Here is a 19287-nt window from a genome sequence, read left to right as displayed (position 1 = left end):
GACGTTGCTTCTCTATAACTTTGATTTGCCATTGCCATTGGTAACACTCGTTTTTTTTCTTACACTAATACTCTTTTTTTCTTTTATTTATTTATTGAGGTTAGAGAGAATGACTGATCAGTCCAGGTCAGAATTTTTTAACCCCACCCTACAAGGGGATGAATCCTGACCATAAATATGTCAAATCCACGAATTGGATGCGATTTATAGGGGGGCTGCTAGTACTAAGACTATGAGGTTATAATTCAGAATTCTGCATTGAGTTGCAGTATAATTAACCATTTTTTTATAATTGGTAGCCAACTAATGCCTCTTAAGTGCTACTTTTTTTTATGAATTTACAATTTTTTTTGTTTTAATTTTTTTATGAACTTACGATTCCACAGATCGATTGGATCTCAACACTTTCAGAATTGGCACGGAAAATATTTTACACCAAAACAAGGCCGATGCAGTAAATCCATGCCTTGCTCAAGAACCATTCTCGTTTTAAGATTGCCACTCTCCACTTAACTTTAGGCTTTAGGCCTTACAGTATTACACTTAACAAATTCCCTTCGGAGTTCAGACACCAGAACTGCGAATCAAAATGGTCATGGAATGGAAGATTTGCCTCCATTGCCCAACTGCAGACGCCACATTGACCCCACTACATGTACGATACGTTGGCAAGGCGCTAAGCCATTGTAACATCGTACAATTTATAAAAGAAAATGAGAGAATAAAACCTGCATGAACCAACCGCTAAATTATTTCGGATGCTCGCTGCTCATTTTCAAAGTGCCCAACCAAAAATGTCCAATGCTTGCATTTGCGAAAAACATATTTGAGCCGAGACCACATCATTAAACATTATGTTTGAGAAATAAGCCGAATTATTTTTATACAATAATCACTTTTCTTTCAAAATTATCTCTAATTGAATTTTATAAAATTATTTACTTTTTTCAAATTTTATATAAATATTTTTATAAAAATACTTTTATGAAAACACTTACGAAAAAAATTTCATAAAAGTGTTCTAATAAAAATGATTTTACAAAAATAATTTTATAAAAATACTTTCAAAAAAATTAAAAGAAAATGAGAGACAAAAATAGTCATAAGCACTTAATTACTTATTAGAGAAAAAAATTACCAAACACCCAATATGAAATAATAAGCACTTGAAAAAATTGGGTGTGAAATACAAATAAATGCTTATTTGAATAAGCACTTATTTTTAACATAAACACTCCCAAATATGACATACATACCGCATCAAGCCTCTCATGACATTTACCGCTCGACGCTCGTTTTCAAGGATGCAGGTGCATACATGCATCCTCATTTCTGGGGAAAAAAAAAGAAGCCAATAACCCCTTTCTATTACATCTCACGCGCTTTAAAGCGCAAAAGAATAAAAATAAATAAAGAAAATAAGACGAAAACCACCCCAAATTTTTTCCTTGCCTTCCTTCCCAGAGTTCCCACTGAATGGAGTTTCGTTTCTTCAAGATCTCATCACTCTCATGCTCATGGATCAAGCACATTGACAGACCAATTTTAAGAACAGGGAATACCAGGTTTCATATCGACAAAACAAACTCCAATGTAATAATATCCCTCTCTTCCTCTTCTCATCATTAAACATGAATGGCAGTTCCCAACTGCAACACTTACCACGATACCTGGTGGAAGTATGATTTTTTTCTTTTATACAAAAAATAGGCACAGGATCGATATTCGTGGCTATCAATACATCCTTTACTCCCCATTATGCACTCCACCAGGTCGTAGAAACCACACCGGTCATCTTGCCACCCAAAAAGCCAAAAATCCATGCCAAAATACTCGAACAGAATTTTGTTTCACCCGTCGTTTCATGTCTGTAAATAATCTCAGTGGCTGGTGTGAAGCTGCTGAAAGCAGAGGAAGGCGAAACCTTGGCATCCCATTGCAGAAAGAGAACTCAATATCCCACTGATAACCAAACAAGTTGTTAGGTCCAAGCCATCTTAGGTGGATCAAAAGAATAGATATTGGCCATCAAAAATACCCAATCAATCTATTTCTCCTTCCTCTACATCATTTCCTGGGTCAGGCACACCAGTCGGCTCAACTTCTTCTTCCTCTTCATCATCCATTTTCATGTATAATCCAAGTTGCTCCAAGGGATTACTTCCCCGAAACTTGAAACTACCTAAGCCATCTTGAGAATGATCTGGGCTTGTTTCATCTACAGAACTTGGTAACGGTTCAGCAGGTGCAGATCTAAGCATTTCCAAGTCCTCCAGAAATTGGCAATTTTCATTTATCTCGACAGTTTTCTCCATCTGCACAATTTCCGCAACAAAATCCATTAAATGCCAAATCCAAGAAAGCTCCAATAGACGATACAATATAAAATATATGACAACCTACCATCTGTAGTGCCTGACGTGCTGCCTCTCTTTCAAGCTCCCTCTTCCGTTTGGCTTCAGCTGCAGCTTCTGCTTCAGCTTGCTTTCGAGCAGCTTCAGCAGCCTTGGCTTCTGCTTGAAGTCGAGCTTTCTCTGAGAAGTAGAAAAACCATAAGATTTTAATGGCTTTTATAATGATCTGTTTTCTGATAGATGCTTATAAATGCATTAGCATCTAAGGGAACATTTTTCAAGTTCAAAGTCCAAACCTTCTCTTTGCTGCCTCTCAAGTTCCTCTCTCTCACGCCGTAGTTTCTCAGGATCCCCTTTCTCACCCTGACCTCAGAAGATTGCTCATACCAGATCACATCCAGAGTAAAATACTGATAAAATTACTAGATACAAGTAAAGAATGTAACCTGATCAAGTGCCTTTTCCCGAGCTTTGAGAATGGTATCAGCAAAACGACTCCTCAGTAAAGCTGCTCGATACAGCTTTTCAGGAGAGACCTGCCTCTCAGATGGCGGAGCACTCTCCCCTAAAAATGAGAGGTAAGAAAATGCACTAGAAAAGGAACAACACACAACCAAGAACAACTGATCATTGTTACCCTCTTGACGCCCTTCCTCGTGAGAAACTGGCTTGGGTAGAGCACTCTGCTCAAGTTGATCCAACCCACTAATAGATTCTGTATCATAAAAAAAAAAAAAAAGTATCTAAATGCCACCTGGACCATTCTTTAACCATATCCATACCCTAGTTCAGGGAATATGCAGAAACAAAAACCCAAACACTCACGGTTTCCATCATGTGAATCAACAGGATCACCTCTCGTTTGTTCTAGCTCCACTTCAGAACCTAAGGTTCCCTGTGGCCAAGAGGGTCAGATGATTGAAGAGAAAATCATGCATACAGAATGATAAGTGGTGTCCAGAAGAATTCAAGTTCCATTTGGTCCCCAAGAGCAGTAAAGCACTTTAATTATCATGGAAGAAGAAACTCAGTACCGTGGCTCAACATTAATAAAAACAAAGCAATTAATAGCACTGCATAACAGGACATACTTTAGCTGTATTAGGCGGAGACATAGCTTTGGCACCATCCGACTCACTGCCTGAAGAACTGGCAGTATCTGAATCTGGAGAAGGAAAACATTCACATATTAAGAACCAGCATATGTTAAGATACAAGATGAACAACTACCACATGATAATCTCAACAGAACATAATGAGAATCCAGAATTAATTGAGCAACTCCCAGAAGATAAAGAACCTTGATGGCAATTCAATAAATTCTGAAACAGAACGGTGATAATTTAGATATAGCTTTCAGTAAAGGCAGACCAAGAACAACAGTGCAAACACCAGATTAAGAAACTTTTGTCCTGGGGTTAGCTAACCAACACGGAATTTACAATGAAACCATGGCTTTTGGAATGATAATAAAAACCAAATACAGGAACGATCTCAGGGATGTTACAATTTCAAGTTGCTTTGAGGATGGGAAGTGTGATGCTGGCTATCCCCCAACCCCTCCAAAGTAGTCATGCTATACAAATAGTTGTGGAAGGAAACAGGCAAAGCTATCAAAATTTCAAAATCAAGGGGACTAGTCTATTCGAAAAACAGGCTAAAGCAGACAAGAGTGTGAAGCAATAAGGTGGCATTTGGCTAGTCAGTAGGTCCATCACAAGCAACTTATTAAAAAGTAACTTAAAAGATTCATGTTAATCGTCATCAGACAAAACGGTTTTTTTAACTTCCTTAACTTGCTTACCAACAGTGCCATATAGATGGAAAACCAATTCTTTATGACTTTTTTTATCAAAAGCAACCTTTGTAAACATTACATAAATGAAGATCTATCATCAAGATTCAAGAATTCCCAGTCAATTTATCCAGACTGTTGGCCAAGGAGTTCGATGGCTATGGTTGTAATTGTAGCAATCATGATGAAAATGTCAGCCTATCACCCTGAGCCCACTAGTGATTAATGTAGGTTGTCGGCCAATGTGTAAGGGTTGCAAAATAATATGGCTTGTATTCCTTTTGGTCAAGATAAGGTAACAAAGTTCCAAGCCTCGATCGTTTTTTTTAAAGATGGTAACTTTATTCAAAGGGAAAGGAGTACATGAGAAGATGTACACAGAAACTACTAATTCAATGAGTTATACAGGGAGAAAACTATCACTAAACATGTAATCCCTGTGAACACCAGCCTTTGCAAGACCATCAGCAACAGAGTTTAGCCCACTAGGGACCCAACCCAACTGTGCGTTCAAGTTGGAAAGGATGTCTCTAGCTTCAGCCAAGAAGTGAGCTAAAGCCCAGGGACCTATGTCAGGATCAGCTAACCACATTAATAGTATTTGCAGAATCTCCTTTGATGGTGATATTAAAACAACCCAGATCTCTTGCAATCCTGATTCCAGTTAAGGCTGCCATGACTTCAGCCTTTGTCGAAGAGACTATCCCAATCAATCTTATCCACCAAAAAGGTTGAAAAAAATTATACAAAATATGATAAAACATTTAAACATAAGATAATGTCCAGGAAAATAATAGGAAAAAGAAAGAATATGAAGAAAACTGGAAAAAAACAAATGCTTATCACACTGGAAATTTAAGAATCCAAATTTTAAAAATAGGTTATAAAGAACTCATCTGATATTTATGCAAATAAATAGTTAAAACTTGAATATGAAGTCCTGTAGATAAGTTAAAGTTGAAGGCATTTCTCAACTAGTTGCCTTTTCCAGTGTTTTAAAAGTGCAAGGCACAAAAAAAGCACAAGAGCCATTTTTGCACCCAAGACACAAGGTGCAAGGCAAGGTACATGCCTTTTTGAAGCAAAGCACAAAAATGCAAAAAAAAAAAAGCTAAAAATTTCAAAACAATGCCAAAAATATTAAACACAATATTAATTAAAAATATAAACTTGAAATTCAAAATAAATGTTTTAAAATAACTATTATTTCAAATTACAATATATAAACATAAGATGTAAAACATATTTAAAATGAAATTTTAAAAATAAAATCAAGCATAACATATAAAACATATTCAAGCATGTGAACTCTTGATCTCTTTTTTTTTTCCCAATTGCATTACTTCAAATAGCTAATATGATATTGAGCATTATGCATTTCTAATTCTACGAGCGCCTTTGTAACAAGCCCCTCGAGGCAAGCACAAACAAGTCTTTTAGAAATACCATTTACTAGGATAAATGAATAACATTTACAATCGTCTATTAAAAATGTCTTCAAAATCAAACATCTCCCTTTCTCTAGTTAGGGTTTCATATCCTTCCCAATGCAGTTAGGGTTACACACTTCACAACGTTTGGTTTGTTCATCAAAGATGGAAAATTACAGGAGCTAAGAAAAAAAAGTAGGGGATGCAGCAGATATTCTTGGAATAGGTGAATAGCTGTAAAAAGAATATCTCAGAGGAGTTATCATGCCTTCTTCAACATAGGCAGATTTGTCGCCCTTGCTGCTGTTTAATAATGAACTATTTGACTGCACTTTGGGTCAATCAGAACAGCAAGAGAGCTCATTGTTTACAACTGGGCAGTCTTCAAGAGCTTAATTGATGTATGACCAACGACGAAAAAACATTGATAAGACAAGGAGCTCAACGTATAGAAAAATGCAAAACAGAGCTCAAAGTTGTTCACTCATCTTCTTCTGCTATTAAATTTTTTGTGTGCATGTCTCTATTAAAGAAATGTATTTTCACTTTTAACTATCTACTCCTAACTGGGTAGAATTGGAGAATTGGTACTAGCTCAGCTAAGATGCAAATCCAATCTGAAGAACTTGAGACAAGAAAGTCCGCCAGAGACATTTTGAACACCTTGCTGTAAATCTAATCTGGATTCCCAGAGAACTAAATACTACAGCTGAAGGTTGACTAAATCGGGTACCTTTAGGGAAAATATGTATAGTGAAAGAAGTCTGCCTTTGTAATTTCTTTTGCTGGTTTTCTTGTAGTCTGTACATCTTCTCATGTAACTCCATTTTATTAATGAAATCAGTTAACTCTTATTTCAAAAAAAAATTTGAGAGAATAAAGTTTTCCAACTATTCTGGATTTTAAACACTGATCGCTCTGGAAAAAAAATGGAAATGGTGTATAGTGTCCAGAATATTAAGCCAGTCCTCTGCAGGCATTATTACATCTAGGACAGGAAAGCCCTGTAAACTAAACAACAACAAATGGACAGGCAATATGGAAGGTGTGGTTTCATGCTAATTGAGTGCAGAAAGGAATTTCAACCACACCAAAGTTGCGTGAGAAAGAAAAACTCTAGAATCACGCACAACACGAGGTTCTTAACTATTCATCAAAAAAATGAGGTTCTTAACTAATTTCCTGATGAATCCACTAATGCAACGCCAACCCCATAAAGATAGTGCTCCTTTAATGTGCTTGAAGTATTAAACTATCAAAAGAAGCCCATTCCCACAATGCTGTTAGTGTTAGAAGGAGAAGTGCTCCACCCAGCTCTTTTTGCCCTTCTTCTTGCCTTTTAAATATTAGAACAAGGGCTTCACCCCAATAACTGGAGGCATCAAAAGCAGCATATTTGCCTAATAACTGATTGCATGCTAGATCAACGATGTGTTCTATACTGTAATAGAATTTATGATGTACATCAATGTTCATCAAATCCTTGTGCCAACCATGTGGGGTCAGCTACATAAATCCTGTTTCATCTTTGTGTTCTATACAGTAGCATAAGCATCATAAAACAGTGCAATAAACATAGTTTTCCTATTAACCGAAGTGGCATTTGCCGATCACATAATAACCTGGATGCCCCCACCCATTTTTCCCATCCTACTGTGATTCTATGGGCAACATCCTCCTGAATCTCTCCTTCGTTATGAATTATTGAACGAAGGTAATGGAAGAGATCACGTTGAGATCAGTTAATGGGCTGGCAGACCTAATAGCTAGCTAAGCAAGGAGTGAACAGGGATCACATATTCTGGGCTCAATTGTAATTTACTTCGTCTTTGAGGCAGCAACTCGTGCCTTTTGGGCGAACTGTGTCGTATCACTTGTCAGCACCCTCGTTTGCTCTCCTATTATTATTAAATCTACATTGCACACATTCTGTTTGAGTCCTTTTTTTATTGTTCCTAATGCAGTTATAAACAAACCTAGGTTTGCATTTAATCCTTCACTAGTTTGATTATCAAACACTATGCCATCAGCAAACATCAGGTACCATGGAACCCCGTCTTGCATGCATGATTATATTTAATTTATTAAGATGAAAACCACTTTTATACCCAAAAAAAAAGTTTATGAATGAGCAACTGTGTTATGGTCCATTTGGGAAGAAAGGAATGCTAGGATATTTATAGACAAACAGCATTCTACGAGGAAAAATCATCCAATCTATAGATGTGAGGATAATGTAGTCAAGAATTCCAATGTACACAAGTGACAACATTCTTAGAAGCTGGGACGTGGGGATATCTTCCCCCATGCAACAGAATAGTTATTCGTTGGACAACTCCACTACAAACAAGATTAAAATGAATTTTGGTGGCTGTAGCCTGTAGCATTGGAAATCCAGGGCAGTCAGGAGTTCAAGGACTGCTTTGGAATATGGTGACATAATGGCTTTTTTTATTTTCATATTGGCCATAGACATTTCAAACAAAAAATCTTCAAGGCTGCTGCTTAGACATATAAGTGGACATCCAAAGAAAAACATCAGGTTTGCAATACACTAAGGATAACAGAATTTTCATTAATTGAAAACTTTATGTACAAATTTACATTGTATTTTACACAGCCCAAAAAGTTGATTCCTCATAGTCCCTTGTTTAGCTAGATTATCAGCCAGAGCTAGCTGATCTCTGAACCCACTGCACTAAGACTGACATAATCTTTGTTCAATTTAATCTTTTTCACATCATTCCTGTACTTCCACAGATCTTCTTCATGGTTTCCAACGCATAGCTATTAGGCCACGTGGAATTTTAACCTTAAAAAATGAATACACCATTGGCAAATTAAGAAGGTAAAAAGGGCGACTTTGATATCATCTTTGTTGAAGCCCAAACTAAACTAAGCAGCCACTTAATGTAAAAAAGATATCAGAGATTAGGTCCACCCTGTCCAAGATCCCAGATAGCAAGGGCCAACCAATAGGTAATGGTATATAGTGACTTCAGATAACTTGTTGTCATTTCTCCCCTTATTACTACCACTATTATTAGAAAACAATATCGTGAATAAAAAGGCCTATTATGTTTAAAACTGCTTCAAATAATGGGCACATATGGGCACAAATATCATCCATTATTGCCTCTCAACCAATAAAGTTCTGATGTAAAATCTATATTTCTTAGCAATGAGGTTAAAAGTTTGACTCCATTTGAGACAATTAATAAGGAAACTAGGGAAAATTGAAGAAAGCAAATAGCAGAAAAAAAGATACAAACCACTTGACGAGGAACCAGAATCACTACTCGAACTACTTGAACTACTACATTTACTGTTCCTATGAACTGCATCTTTCTCTATCTCCACTGGAGGGTAGCTTGAAACAGGCAGATCGTTCCCACCAATATCAACATCCTCCTCTGCAGGTTCATTACCTGTTGGTGTACAAAGGAAGAGAGAAGTAAAGTAGCCATAAATTTTTCATCTTGCCTGACTAAGTATTTTAGAATCCACTAAGAGAAAAGAGAAATAACCTTTGCAAAGTTGCATAGATGAATTGCTTAGTCCAGATTCATTCAAGAGCTGCGACAGAACAAAGGTACAGTGACATGTAGATGCAAGCATTTAACAGAACTGGAAAGAGGAGAAAAAATAAGGAACAGAACTTTCTTCTATAACATAGATAAAGCATACCTCCATTTCACAAGGCTCGGCTTTTGCCTGGTTTGCATGTTTTTCCCGCAAGTAATCGTCCAAAAGCTTCCGTAATGTAAATAAAGTATCATCATTAAGAGCATCAATGTCAACCTCAATCTCATCCTCCCCAGTTTGGGTTGCACCAAAACTGTGTCCTCTAAGGAAATCAACAATGTTTTCAGGCATATCCCCTAGAGATTCCAATTCTCTGCTCAGCTTATGTTTCTCTTCATCAGTCATTATCCTCTTGGCACATTCTGGCTTAACCTTTTGATTGGTTGAAGAAACTTTCCTCTTTTTAGAAGGTGGCATTGGTTTAGCTACTTCCTCTTCTGTGGGAACCACATTGACTTTATGAGGAACCGGCTTTGTATCATTTGCCTGAAGTTTTTTCTCAATTGATTTCCATCTCACTTCAAAATATTTACTGAGAGCATCAGCCATGCCGTGGAAATCATTTCCAGGAGGGTTGTACGTCATTGCGTTGGAGAAAGTAAGCCTCACGTCTGCAACAAAATCCCACGGACTGGAGTACTCACCAGAAGCGATCTTGTTCTTAATTGTCCCCAGATCCATGGGATGTTTGATGATAGTGAAGTAGTCAGGAATTTTCAATTTAACTACGTCAACAGGACTGTTGAATACCCAGCCATAATTGTGTGCCATCAAACGTCTCAACAATGTCTCACACTGTTTCATCAACATTGCATTTGATGTGCTTGATGGTGGAACCTGTTTTGCAGATTCAAACCTTCCTGAAAGACCCCGCTTCAAGTGGGACCCGTTTCGGCCTGGAGGTACCCGTTTCTTGCCCATCCCAGAAGACAGCTCTGAAGATGGAGGTCTCTTTCGTACATCACCGCCACCGCGGATATCACTGGTAGAAGACAGGGCAACAACACCATTAGTGCTCCTCACCGCTATCTTCTTCTGAAGGATCCTAACCTGTTCAAGCTCCGTTCTGAGTCTCCGTTCCAAATCCCTCCTTTCTGAAGGTGACATCTTCGACACTGACAGAACCTGTATGGGGACGCCAAATCCATCACAACTATCAACGTTCAGACTAATGCATTTCCTTTTGGGGGCACAAGAATCCTCCGAAACCGTCACCTCCGTGTCAACCCGACCTGAGCTACCAAACCCTTCGGAGGTCTCGGCAGCATGGCGATAATCCGGAACGAGACCAGAAGAATACCCTTTAGAGGAGGATTTCTGCGTTTTCCCCATTATTGCGACGGAAACTTTCTGCGAGTACTTCGTTGATTCCTTCTGCCCAGTGTATTCTAAAAGTACTGTTGGTGCCATAAGATTAATCCCCTAGATCTGCACATATCAAACGCGGAGTAAGATTCATCCCCGCTTGTCCTAGAAAATCCACGGCGTTCTTCCAGGATAAGACAACAAAGAATTTCTGTATTGGGTCAGTATCTGGTCTTATTGATTCAGTATGAAATTTAATTCCAAGTTTCCAGAGAACAGAGTTCTTTAATTCCTCAATAACCAGATCAAAAAGCAAGTCACCAAGCCGCAACACTCGTTTTCCCCTGAACAAGACCGAAGGTCGAACTTAAGTGCAAACTAAATATTTAGGTTAAAATCTAGTTGTGTTTCTCCTCCAATCATATCAAATCCGACAGTTACATATTCTTACGTGCCCAGGACAACGCCACAGTCAACACCAAAAAACCCTAACCACGACGCGTCATCTGGATCCAAAAGAAAGACCAAACAAAAAAATGAAGGAATAAGAAAGCAATACCCAAAACCTAGAGTATAATTACCATCGAATCCCGCGATTCTTCTATCGCTCAGTAGGCTGGAAGCCCCCTTCCTCGTCACAAATCACGAGTGTAATTGTGTAAATAAGAAGAGAATGAGAGATGTCGCGAAATCTCAGAAAAGCGAATGCTATCCCCCAACAGTAACTCGGGCAAAAACCCTAATCAAAATAAAAAATAACACATCGTAGCTCCAGAGAAGCTTGAAAAGGGGAAAGCAAAAACCCTAGGAAGGATTTATGAATCCAATACAAAACCTGGATCATGAACGAACGCGCTCTGGGCGAAAGAAACCCTTCGTATTTCTCCTCATATAGGGAGAGGGAGAGGAAGAGAGAGGCGCGAGCGTAATGGAGAAAACGAAGTGCGAATCTGCGTTCGCTCGTCTACTGCGCTCCTCTACTTAAAGACCACTGACTCCTTTCCCCACCGTCGCTTAGAAAATCTCAACCGTTCAATCCTATGGTGCTATGATCCGACGGGTGTCTAATACTTTGTGCGGCTGCCCTCGGATCTTGATCTCGCGGCTAGGATGTTTGCCGGTGACTTGTTTTATCAGTCTTCTGGAGGGTTTAATCATTTAACTTGATGATAAAAAACAAGTTACTTCTGAATATTTGACCTTGAGTTGTTGCGTAGCATGCAGGTTGAGTCGCATTTGCTTACACACGTGCTCAATTAGATCGACTCAGTTGACGAAAAGCGATGTGACTCGGGCAAAACGAGTTTTAAACAGAAAGATAATCGACTCTCGCCTCGCGCCATTCCTCCAACCTCCTTACTGGTTTTATGTCGGCCCGACACGCGGGTCGGCGGGTGATGGTTTTCTCCCTAAATAATGCACCGGGTGGAACATGGGAATGTGATCAGTTTTTGGGGTTTTTCAGTCAGTTCCCCTCAGAAATCGAAATCTCGATTAGGAACGTACGGAAATCGAAACCAGCCCCAATCAACAAATTCGAAATTTGTTGGGAGAATAACGGTTCAACCCAGCTTAAAATTTGTAAGCAGTGATATTGGGGTAGGTGTATTTGTAGGTGTTAATTCGGAATTGATATTAATTTACGGGCAGGCATTGGCGTATAAAATGTGAATTATTAACATTTTAAATGTTTATAATTCTACATTGTAAATCAGAAATTTGCATTGAGCATGTTTGTACTTTTCCAAAATTTGTATCAGCCCCGCCCCACATCAATGTAATTTTAGTGTTATACCCATCATACCCCTATACGAAATGTTCATCATCTTCTTCCCCGTTTTGAATCTATAGTGTCTTCCCCATTTCAAAGCTATAATGCCTTTTCCATTTTTCAAAGCCATTAATCACTGGAGTTAATTTCTCAAAGTTGTTTCATCGTCGGAGCTTCATCTCTCTCGTCACTTAAGTTATAGCGTCTTCCCCATTTTGAAGCTACAATGCCTTTCCCATTTTTCAGTCGTTAGCCACCAAAGCTTCATCCCTTATTACCAAAGCTACAACATTTTCCCCATTTCAAAATTTCTCATAGTCGTTTCACCACCAAGCTTCATCTCTTACTCATCACCGGAGCTTCATCTCTACCTGTGTATGTCGTTTCACCAAAGCTTCATCTCTACCTATGTTCGTTGTTTCATCACTGATCTTCCTTATTTTGGACGTTGAAACATTCTCAAATCCCCCTGTGTTCACCGATCACCAGTTGTGAAGGGCACTCGGCATTCACCATTTAGAGGAAGCTGGAGCATCAGTTTACTATTCACCATCCATCGGAGGCACCTTGTGTTAACCATTGAAAGGACGCTCGAATCTAGTTTTAACAGGCGTTGGAAGGTTTCTCAAGCCCTTATGTTCAACTGCCGTGGAGGTGGTTCCCCATTGTTTTTGGCACGCCCCTTGTGTTTCTGATTCATTCTGGTGGTTTAGCATTCCGTTGGCCACTCGTGCATTTGTTGACGCTACTCGACCACATGCAATTTACGTTGTTACATTTTTTTTTCATTGGTTGATTGTCGTAAGGACCTCTATAAATGAATATTTGAATGTTGCTCAGTTCATTGCTAATGAAAATGAAGTGTTTAATGTTCATTAAGATATAGATGTTACCGTGGCTTATTGTTGTTATGTTAGACTTTTAAATATAAATATATAAAAAAATAAATTGCTTAAAAGATATTTTTTGTTGACTAAGAAATATTTATAAATTCATTAAAGATACCTTCCGGTAGGAGGCAGAGAAGCCCAGGCTCACGAGGAAGGCCGATGGAACGACCTCCAGGTGTTTCTACCATTTTTTCGAGAAGTGGTCCTGGAGGGGGACGTGGGAGTAGACGGGTGGCAAAATCACCCCCACGGGGTGGGGGGAGGTATCCTGGATGTCCCTAGAAGAGGCAGTGATGCCCCGGGCCAATGGGGAAAGTCAACGGTGGGAAACAGTGCTTTGTCAAAACCATCGATGAACAAAGGGACCTCCGAGAATCCTTTTAGTATTCAAAGACGGAGAATTGATCTTCCTTATTTTGGACGTTGAAACATTCTCAAATCCCCCTGTGTTCACCGATCACCAGTTGTGGAGGGCACTTGGCATTCACCATTCAGAGGAAGCTGGAACATCGATTTATTGTTCACCATCCGTCGGAGGCACCTTGTGTTAATCGTTGAAAGGACACTCGAATCTAGTTTTAACGGGCGTTGGAAGGTTTCTCAAGCCCCTATTTTCAACCGTCGTGGAGGTGGTTCCCCATTGTTTTTGGCACGCCCCTTGTGTTTCTGATTCATTATGGTGGTTTAGCATTCCGTTGGCCACTCGTGCATTTGTTGACACTACTCGACCACATGCAATTTATGTTGTTACATTTTTTTTTCATTGGTTGATTGTTGTAAGGACCTCTGTAAATTAACATTTGAATGTTGCTCAGTTCATTGCTAATGAAAATGAAGTGCTTAATGTTAATTAAGATATGAATGTTATCGTGGCTTATTATAGTTATGTTGGACTTTTAAATATAAATATATAAAAACATAAATTGCTTAAAATATATTTTTTGTTGATTAAGAAATATTTATAAATTCATTAAAGATACCTTCCGGTAGGAGGCAGAGAAGCCCAAGCTCACGAGGAAGGCCAATGGAACGACCTCTGGGTGTTTCTGCCACTTTTTCGAGAAGTGGTCCTAGAGGGGGACATGGGAGTAGACGGGTGGCAGAATCACCCCCACGGGGGGGGGGAGGTATCTTGGATGTCCTTAGAAGAGGTAGTGATGCCCCGGGCCAATGGGGAAAGTCAACGGTGGGAAACAGTGCTTTGGAAAAACCACCAATGAACAAAGGGACCTCCGATAATCCTTTCAATATTCAAAGACGGAGGAAGAAGGAGATGGAAGAAGAAGCAGACGAGTCGAAATGGGACATCCACCTTCATTCGGCCGATGACAAAACTCGACCTCTAATGGACAATGAACACAAGAAACTTTGACAAATCAAAATGGGGTAGACGGAGGTTTCCAATCGACCAAACACATGTATGGATTGAGCTCCGATGATGAAATGGTAAACAAAGAAAGAGATGAAGCTCTGGTGATAAAACAATGAGCACAAGTAGAGATGAAGCTTTGCTGATAAAACGGCCATGAGAAATTTCTAAATGGGGAAGACGTATCTCCGATGATGAGAGATGAAGCTCTGGTGATTAATGACTCTGAAAAATGGGGAAGACATTGTAGCTTCTGTGATGAGAGACGAAGCTTTGACGATGAAATGGCTCTAAGAAATTAGCTTTTGTGATTAACGGCTCTGGAAAAATGAGGAAGACATTGTAGCTCCGGTGACGAGAGATGAAGCTCCGTTGATTAACAGCTCTGAAAAATTTGGGAAGACACTTTAGCTTCGAAATGGGGAAGATGTTGTAGCTCTAGTTATGAAAGATGAAACTCCAGCAATGAAACGACTATGAGAAATCAGCTCCAATGATTTGGAGATTAATGGCTTTGGGAAATGGAGAAGATGTTGTAGGTTTGAAATGGGGAAGAAGATGATTAATGTTTCGTAGAGGGCTATAACAGGTATAACACTAAAGTTACATTGACGTGGGGGGGGGGGAGCCAAAACAAATTTCGAATTTGTTGGCTAAGGCCGGCATGGGTTTCGATTTTCGTACATCCCCAATCGATTTTTGAAGAAACCGATTTCGATTTCTGAAGGGGAGCTCACTAAAGAAACCATAGGGAAAATTTTCAATTACTTTGGGTCTAGTGTTATTTTGGTTCCTGAATTTTAAAATATGACAAATCAGTACCCAAACTTTCAAAATGTATCAATCTATTACCTACCGTTAATTAGTTGTTAACCAGTTGTTAAGTGACATTTGAAAAAGACACAAATGCCCTTTAAGTGTCATTTAATTTTCTTTATAAACCATCCAAACATTGAAAAAAAAAAAACAATCATAAATCATTGCCTCTTCTATTCAAGAAAGTTGGGGTCATCAAAATGCTCACTTAGACATGACCATAACTTTCTTGAATAGAAGAAGCAAGGATTTGGACTGTTAATTTTTTTTTCAACGATTGGATAGTTTATAAAGGAAACTAGACGACGTTCAAAGGGTATTTGTGTCTTTTTTAAATTTCACTTAACATCTGATTAACAACTAGTTAATGGTAGGTACTGAGTTGATACGTTTTGAAAGTTTGGATATTGAATTTTCACTTTTTAAAGTTCAGAGACCAAAATAACACTATACCCAAAGTAGTAGAGGGTACTAATTGGGATTTTTTAGGCTCCATTTTTTATACCATGGGTTAATTGTAAATTTGATTTACTTTGGATTTGGATTTGAATTTTGCTTTTGGAGTTCGGCAGTGATATCAAAAAGTTGTGACACCGAAAAATAACCAATCAACTCCCATCTATCAAAATTTGAAGGTTGTGATTGATTATAGAACTTGGGCGGATTAGGTTAGGTTGAGGGTCAACTCTAACCCAACCATAATATTTAATCTTGGGCCAGGGCTTCGTCATGACCCAAGGTCAAGCTCAAGTTTATCAATCCAGTACATTTTTTTATGAGTAAACAAAATATTAAAACAAAACCAACGGAAGTACAAGAGTTCATGACCTGGTCATAGGCCAGCCCGGCCCTCGGACGGGTTTGGACAGATATATAGACCCGCGGGTTTAACTTCGCGCCAAAAAAACCCGACCCGCAATAAATCTCTTTGTCTCTTCCCCTTCTTTTTTTTTTACAGACGAACCCTTCTTCTCCGATCTCCACATCCTCCGCACTCCACAGTTTTCATCCTCACACTCTCAGCCACAACCGGCGGCGGCAGTGAATTCTCTCTTTTTTTTGTCAGACGCGAATTGATCATTGTCAAAATCGCATGTTAGGCTCGCAGCTGACAGACCACAATCACCGACTCACCGCGAACTCTCCGGCGAATACAATCACCGGCGGCGGCGGCGAGCTCTTTCTTTCTTTATCTTTGTCAGACGCGAACTAATCATTGTCAAAATCGCAGGTTAGGCTCGCAGCTCACAGACCACAGTCACCGACTCACCGCGAACTCTCCGGCGAATACAATCACCGGCGGCGGCGGTGAGTCCTCTTTACCATTTTATATTACAATGTTTAGTGTTTACTGCCGAATGCTATTATTTGGGCCTTTCTGTCGTTAATTTTCAAATTTTCACGTCTATTGTTTTGCTTCTATGTGTTAAAAATTGAGGAAACTGTAGAAAAGTATAAACAAACTAAACTTGTTCTATTAGTGTTACAGAATCGTCTTGATCATCTTGCTCGAATGCTATTGTTTGTCTGGAATGCAGTTTTTTCTTTGTTGGTAGCTTTACTTTCTTTTATTAGGTCGGGCTTCGGGCTCTTACTCGGGCTTTTTATCAGGGCCAAGCTCGGGCCCAAGTTGTAGGCCCGTTGGTCGGGCCGAGCTCGGGGTCGGGCCTAACATTTTTCCGCTAATGAAGAGTAAAAACCCGGCCCGGCCCATGAACAGGTCAGTCCGACCAATGGGGAATATCATCCCAACATCAAAAGAAACTACAAGTTTTCACCACTTGGGCGATTAAGTGTGCTAAAGAAGGTAGTTCCCTATGTCTAAATAGAATATATACAAACCCAAAATTATTAATGAGGTTTAAGATTCTATCAAGATAATGCAGGAGTTTCCAGTAAAAAAAATTCGACCATCCTGCTCTAGCATCCACATGAGCTTTTGCATCTGAATAGATGGTGAGGCTGGACCAACTATGTTGCTTAGCAAAAAAAAAGGCTTTAGAGAACTGTGATACACAGCTTCCATGGGGCTGGAAACATTGTCAGCTCTGTCACCCAGAGCATATAAAAAGTTTAAATCACTGTTCAAAAGAATTAAGCCACAAAATCCGTTATTGTTCATAAGGGTACCTCCATCACAAATAATACTAAGGGAGCATATATCCCTACACACAGCATCATTGTGTTGATGGGGAGTTGTTAAAGGGGATTGGGAGCTGGGCGTTTGGGTATGCTCTAGGTCATCTAAGGCTTGATAATTCATCAAATTTAGTTGAATTTGATTTAGAATCCAAGCAATATTTATTGTGTCTTTGTTGAAGACCATATTATTCATAGCAATCAATATGATCAAAACAAATGGGTGTAGTCGCCTCAGTTCCCCTTTTACTTAGTATAGGGGTCATTCCATTCAAGCAGGGTTAGGTTGGATCCCTTCTTTTGTTTTTGTTTTTGGTGTACAAAGCTTGGGTTAAAGCTCATGTCACCTGGTATTGCAACCAAGTTAGGTCTGATCTTCTTATACTTCTTCCAAACATAATTAACTAATGCAAAATTAAATCAATTTATATCTAATTCAATGATCCATATTTGCATTGCAAATAAAATGATAGTTACATTTTGGGAGATTTCACCATCCACACACATACACACACAAGGCATGGAGAAACCCTCACTTATATAGCTAAAAAAAGGTTTTTTTATGACAAATTATAGTTTAGTTTTTTTTTTTTGAAGGTTTAAATCATATTTCATTCATTCAAGAGATTGATAAAAAGAGATGCTAACAATGCCAATTAAATATGAGAGACAATATCTCAAGAAGAACAAGATAAAGAGATGTGATGAGGGCGGATTTGGCATTCCAATGACATTGTGACACATGGAACCTCATAACAAGTAGGTGACACCCGAAACGATTCGGGCAACAACTTGCCAAGTTGATGGTGTCCAACCTGGCGGCCTGGCCCAGGCGCGACTTGGCGGCCTGGAACAGGCGCCAACCTGGTGATTTAACTAGTAAGACAACAACTCAGCCCGACGTGCCAAGTCCGCGACGGGTCGAGCTCGGACAACCAGACCACCTCGGGACGAGTCTACCTCGGTGCAAGGTCACATCAATACCACCTCAGTCCCAAGGCACTTTGGCATTCATATCAGGTCGGATATAAAGAGCACGAGCTCAGGCAATGTTGACCGACCATCCCCGAGGATCTCGTCACCATACTCCGCATCTTACAGGATTATACCTTGTAACGGCTAATATTATCTCCCCACTCCCTGATTCAGGCGGAAATGGTCAACCTTAACGGTTGGTAGCGTTATCCTCAATTAACACGGAAACGGATCCAATTGCAGCGAGAATCCTGGAACTACTCCACGGAACCCACAAGGACTCCAGTATATAAAGGCTCCACCCCTCGGGGGTGAGAGGTAGACGTGTAATCTCTGCTCTCTAGCTCTCTTACAATCTAAGATCATTTTTAGCTCGCAACCAAGTGCTAACTTAGGCATCAGAGCGACCTTGCTGGGTAAACTATCCTGGGTTCTCTGGTTCACCTCTTGCAGATTCATCAAGCCCGTCATTGCTGGTAGCCAGATCACCTCCTATAGGGAGTAGCCGGATTGCGTTGCATCATTTGGTGCCGTTTGTGGGAAACGCTACAAAAGGCTAAGTTATCATCCTCTGAAAGGCTAAGTCATCTTCTTCCAGAAAGCTAAGTTCTCACCTTTTAGAAACTAAAAGCTCTCACTTTCTAGTTTCCATTTTTTATGAACTCAAAGACTATGCAGGAAGTTAATGGCCAACAGACTAAGCAGCTCAACCAACTTTATTTCAACTCGGATAAAGCCTCATCAGTCCTCTTCGCGAGGTACCCTCTACAAAGATGAGCTCTTCGTGGCTTCCGCGGGAATAGGCGGCCAACAGATTGCATGGACGCCCTTGCCGGTCGAGCTTTTCAAGGCTCCTGT

At 39.5% G+C, this 19287-nt stretch overlaps 2 protein-coding genes across 10 annotated transcripts in view; one reads left to right on the top strand and one right to left on the bottom strand.

Moving 5' to 3' along the window:
* Positions 1 to 1151: 1151 nt before the first annotated feature.
* Positions 1152 to 11434, bottom strand: LOC148862558 (transcription factor GTE9-like). Of its 3 annotated transcripts, none has more exons than XM_088978421.1 (12): positions 11305 to 11434; positions 11051 to 11208; positions 9267 to 10813; positions 9107 to 9155; positions 8852 to 9007; positions 3446 to 3519; positions 3180 to 3249; positions 2992 to 3069; positions 2801 to 2919; positions 2651 to 2717; positions 2404 to 2534; positions 1152 to 2315 (listed from the first exon to the last, which is right to left on the bottom strand). In XM_088978421.1, exons 3-12 carry the CDS (start codon positions 10572 to 10574, stop codon positions 2043 to 2045), a joined length of 2325 nt encoding a protein of 774 aa, XP_088834547.1. In that variant the 5' UTR covers positions 10575 to 10813; positions 11051 to 11208; positions 11305 to 11434; the 3' UTR covers positions 1152 to 2042. The 3 variants fall into 3 exon arrangements, with proteins under 3 accessions (XP_088834547.1, XP_088834548.1, XP_088834546.1); XM_088978422.1 differs by having other exon boundaries at positions 9267 to 10592; XM_088978420.1 differs by having other exon boundaries at positions 9267 to 10592; positions 11051 to 11425.
* A 4825-nt stretch (positions 11435 to 16259) lies between these two features.
* The window catches only part of ZEU1 (P-loop containing nucleoside triphosphate hydrolases superfamily protein), a 46214-nt gene continuing 43186 nt past the window's right edge, over positions 16260 to 19287 (top strand). For 2 of the 7 annotated variants that reach the window (XM_088978607.1, XM_088978613.1), the window contains exon 1: positions 16270 to 16623. The gene's annotated coding sequence lies outside the window, so the exon portion shown is untranslated. Of the gene's footprint in view, positions 16624 to 19287 lie in introns of all 7 variants that reach the window. The other 5 variants (XM_088978611.1, XM_088978610.1, XM_088978614.1 and 2 more) reach the window with 3 other exon arrangements.

The sequence above is a fragment of the Nelumbo lutea genome, chromosome 3 (genome assembly GCF_056320005.1).
Source record: "Nelumbo lutea isolate HS-2025 chromosome 3, American lotus-T2T, whole genome shotgun sequence".
Lineage (NCBI taxonomy): Eukaryota > Viridiplantae > Streptophyta > Magnoliopsida > Proteales > Nelumbonaceae > Nelumbo > Nelumbo lutea.
The sequence above is the reverse complement of the archived record's forward strand: the minus strand, read 5'-3'. Positions and strand labels throughout refer to the sequence as shown.

Excerpts from the sequence above, each read along its gene's own strand:
- LOC148862558 (XM_088978421.1), bottom strand. The coding sequence starts at position 10,574 with ATGGCACCAACAGTACTTTTAGAATACACTGGGCAGAAGGAATCAACG. Across the intron at positions 3,070-3,179 it reads TGATTCACATGATGGAAACC|AATCTATTAGTGGGTTGGAT; the intron begins GTGAGTGTTTGG and ends TTTATGATACAG. Across the intron at positions 2,920-2,991 it reads CGAGGAAGGGCGTCAAGAGG|GGGAGAGTGCTCCGCCATCT; the intron begins GTAACAATGATC and ends TCTCATTTTTAG.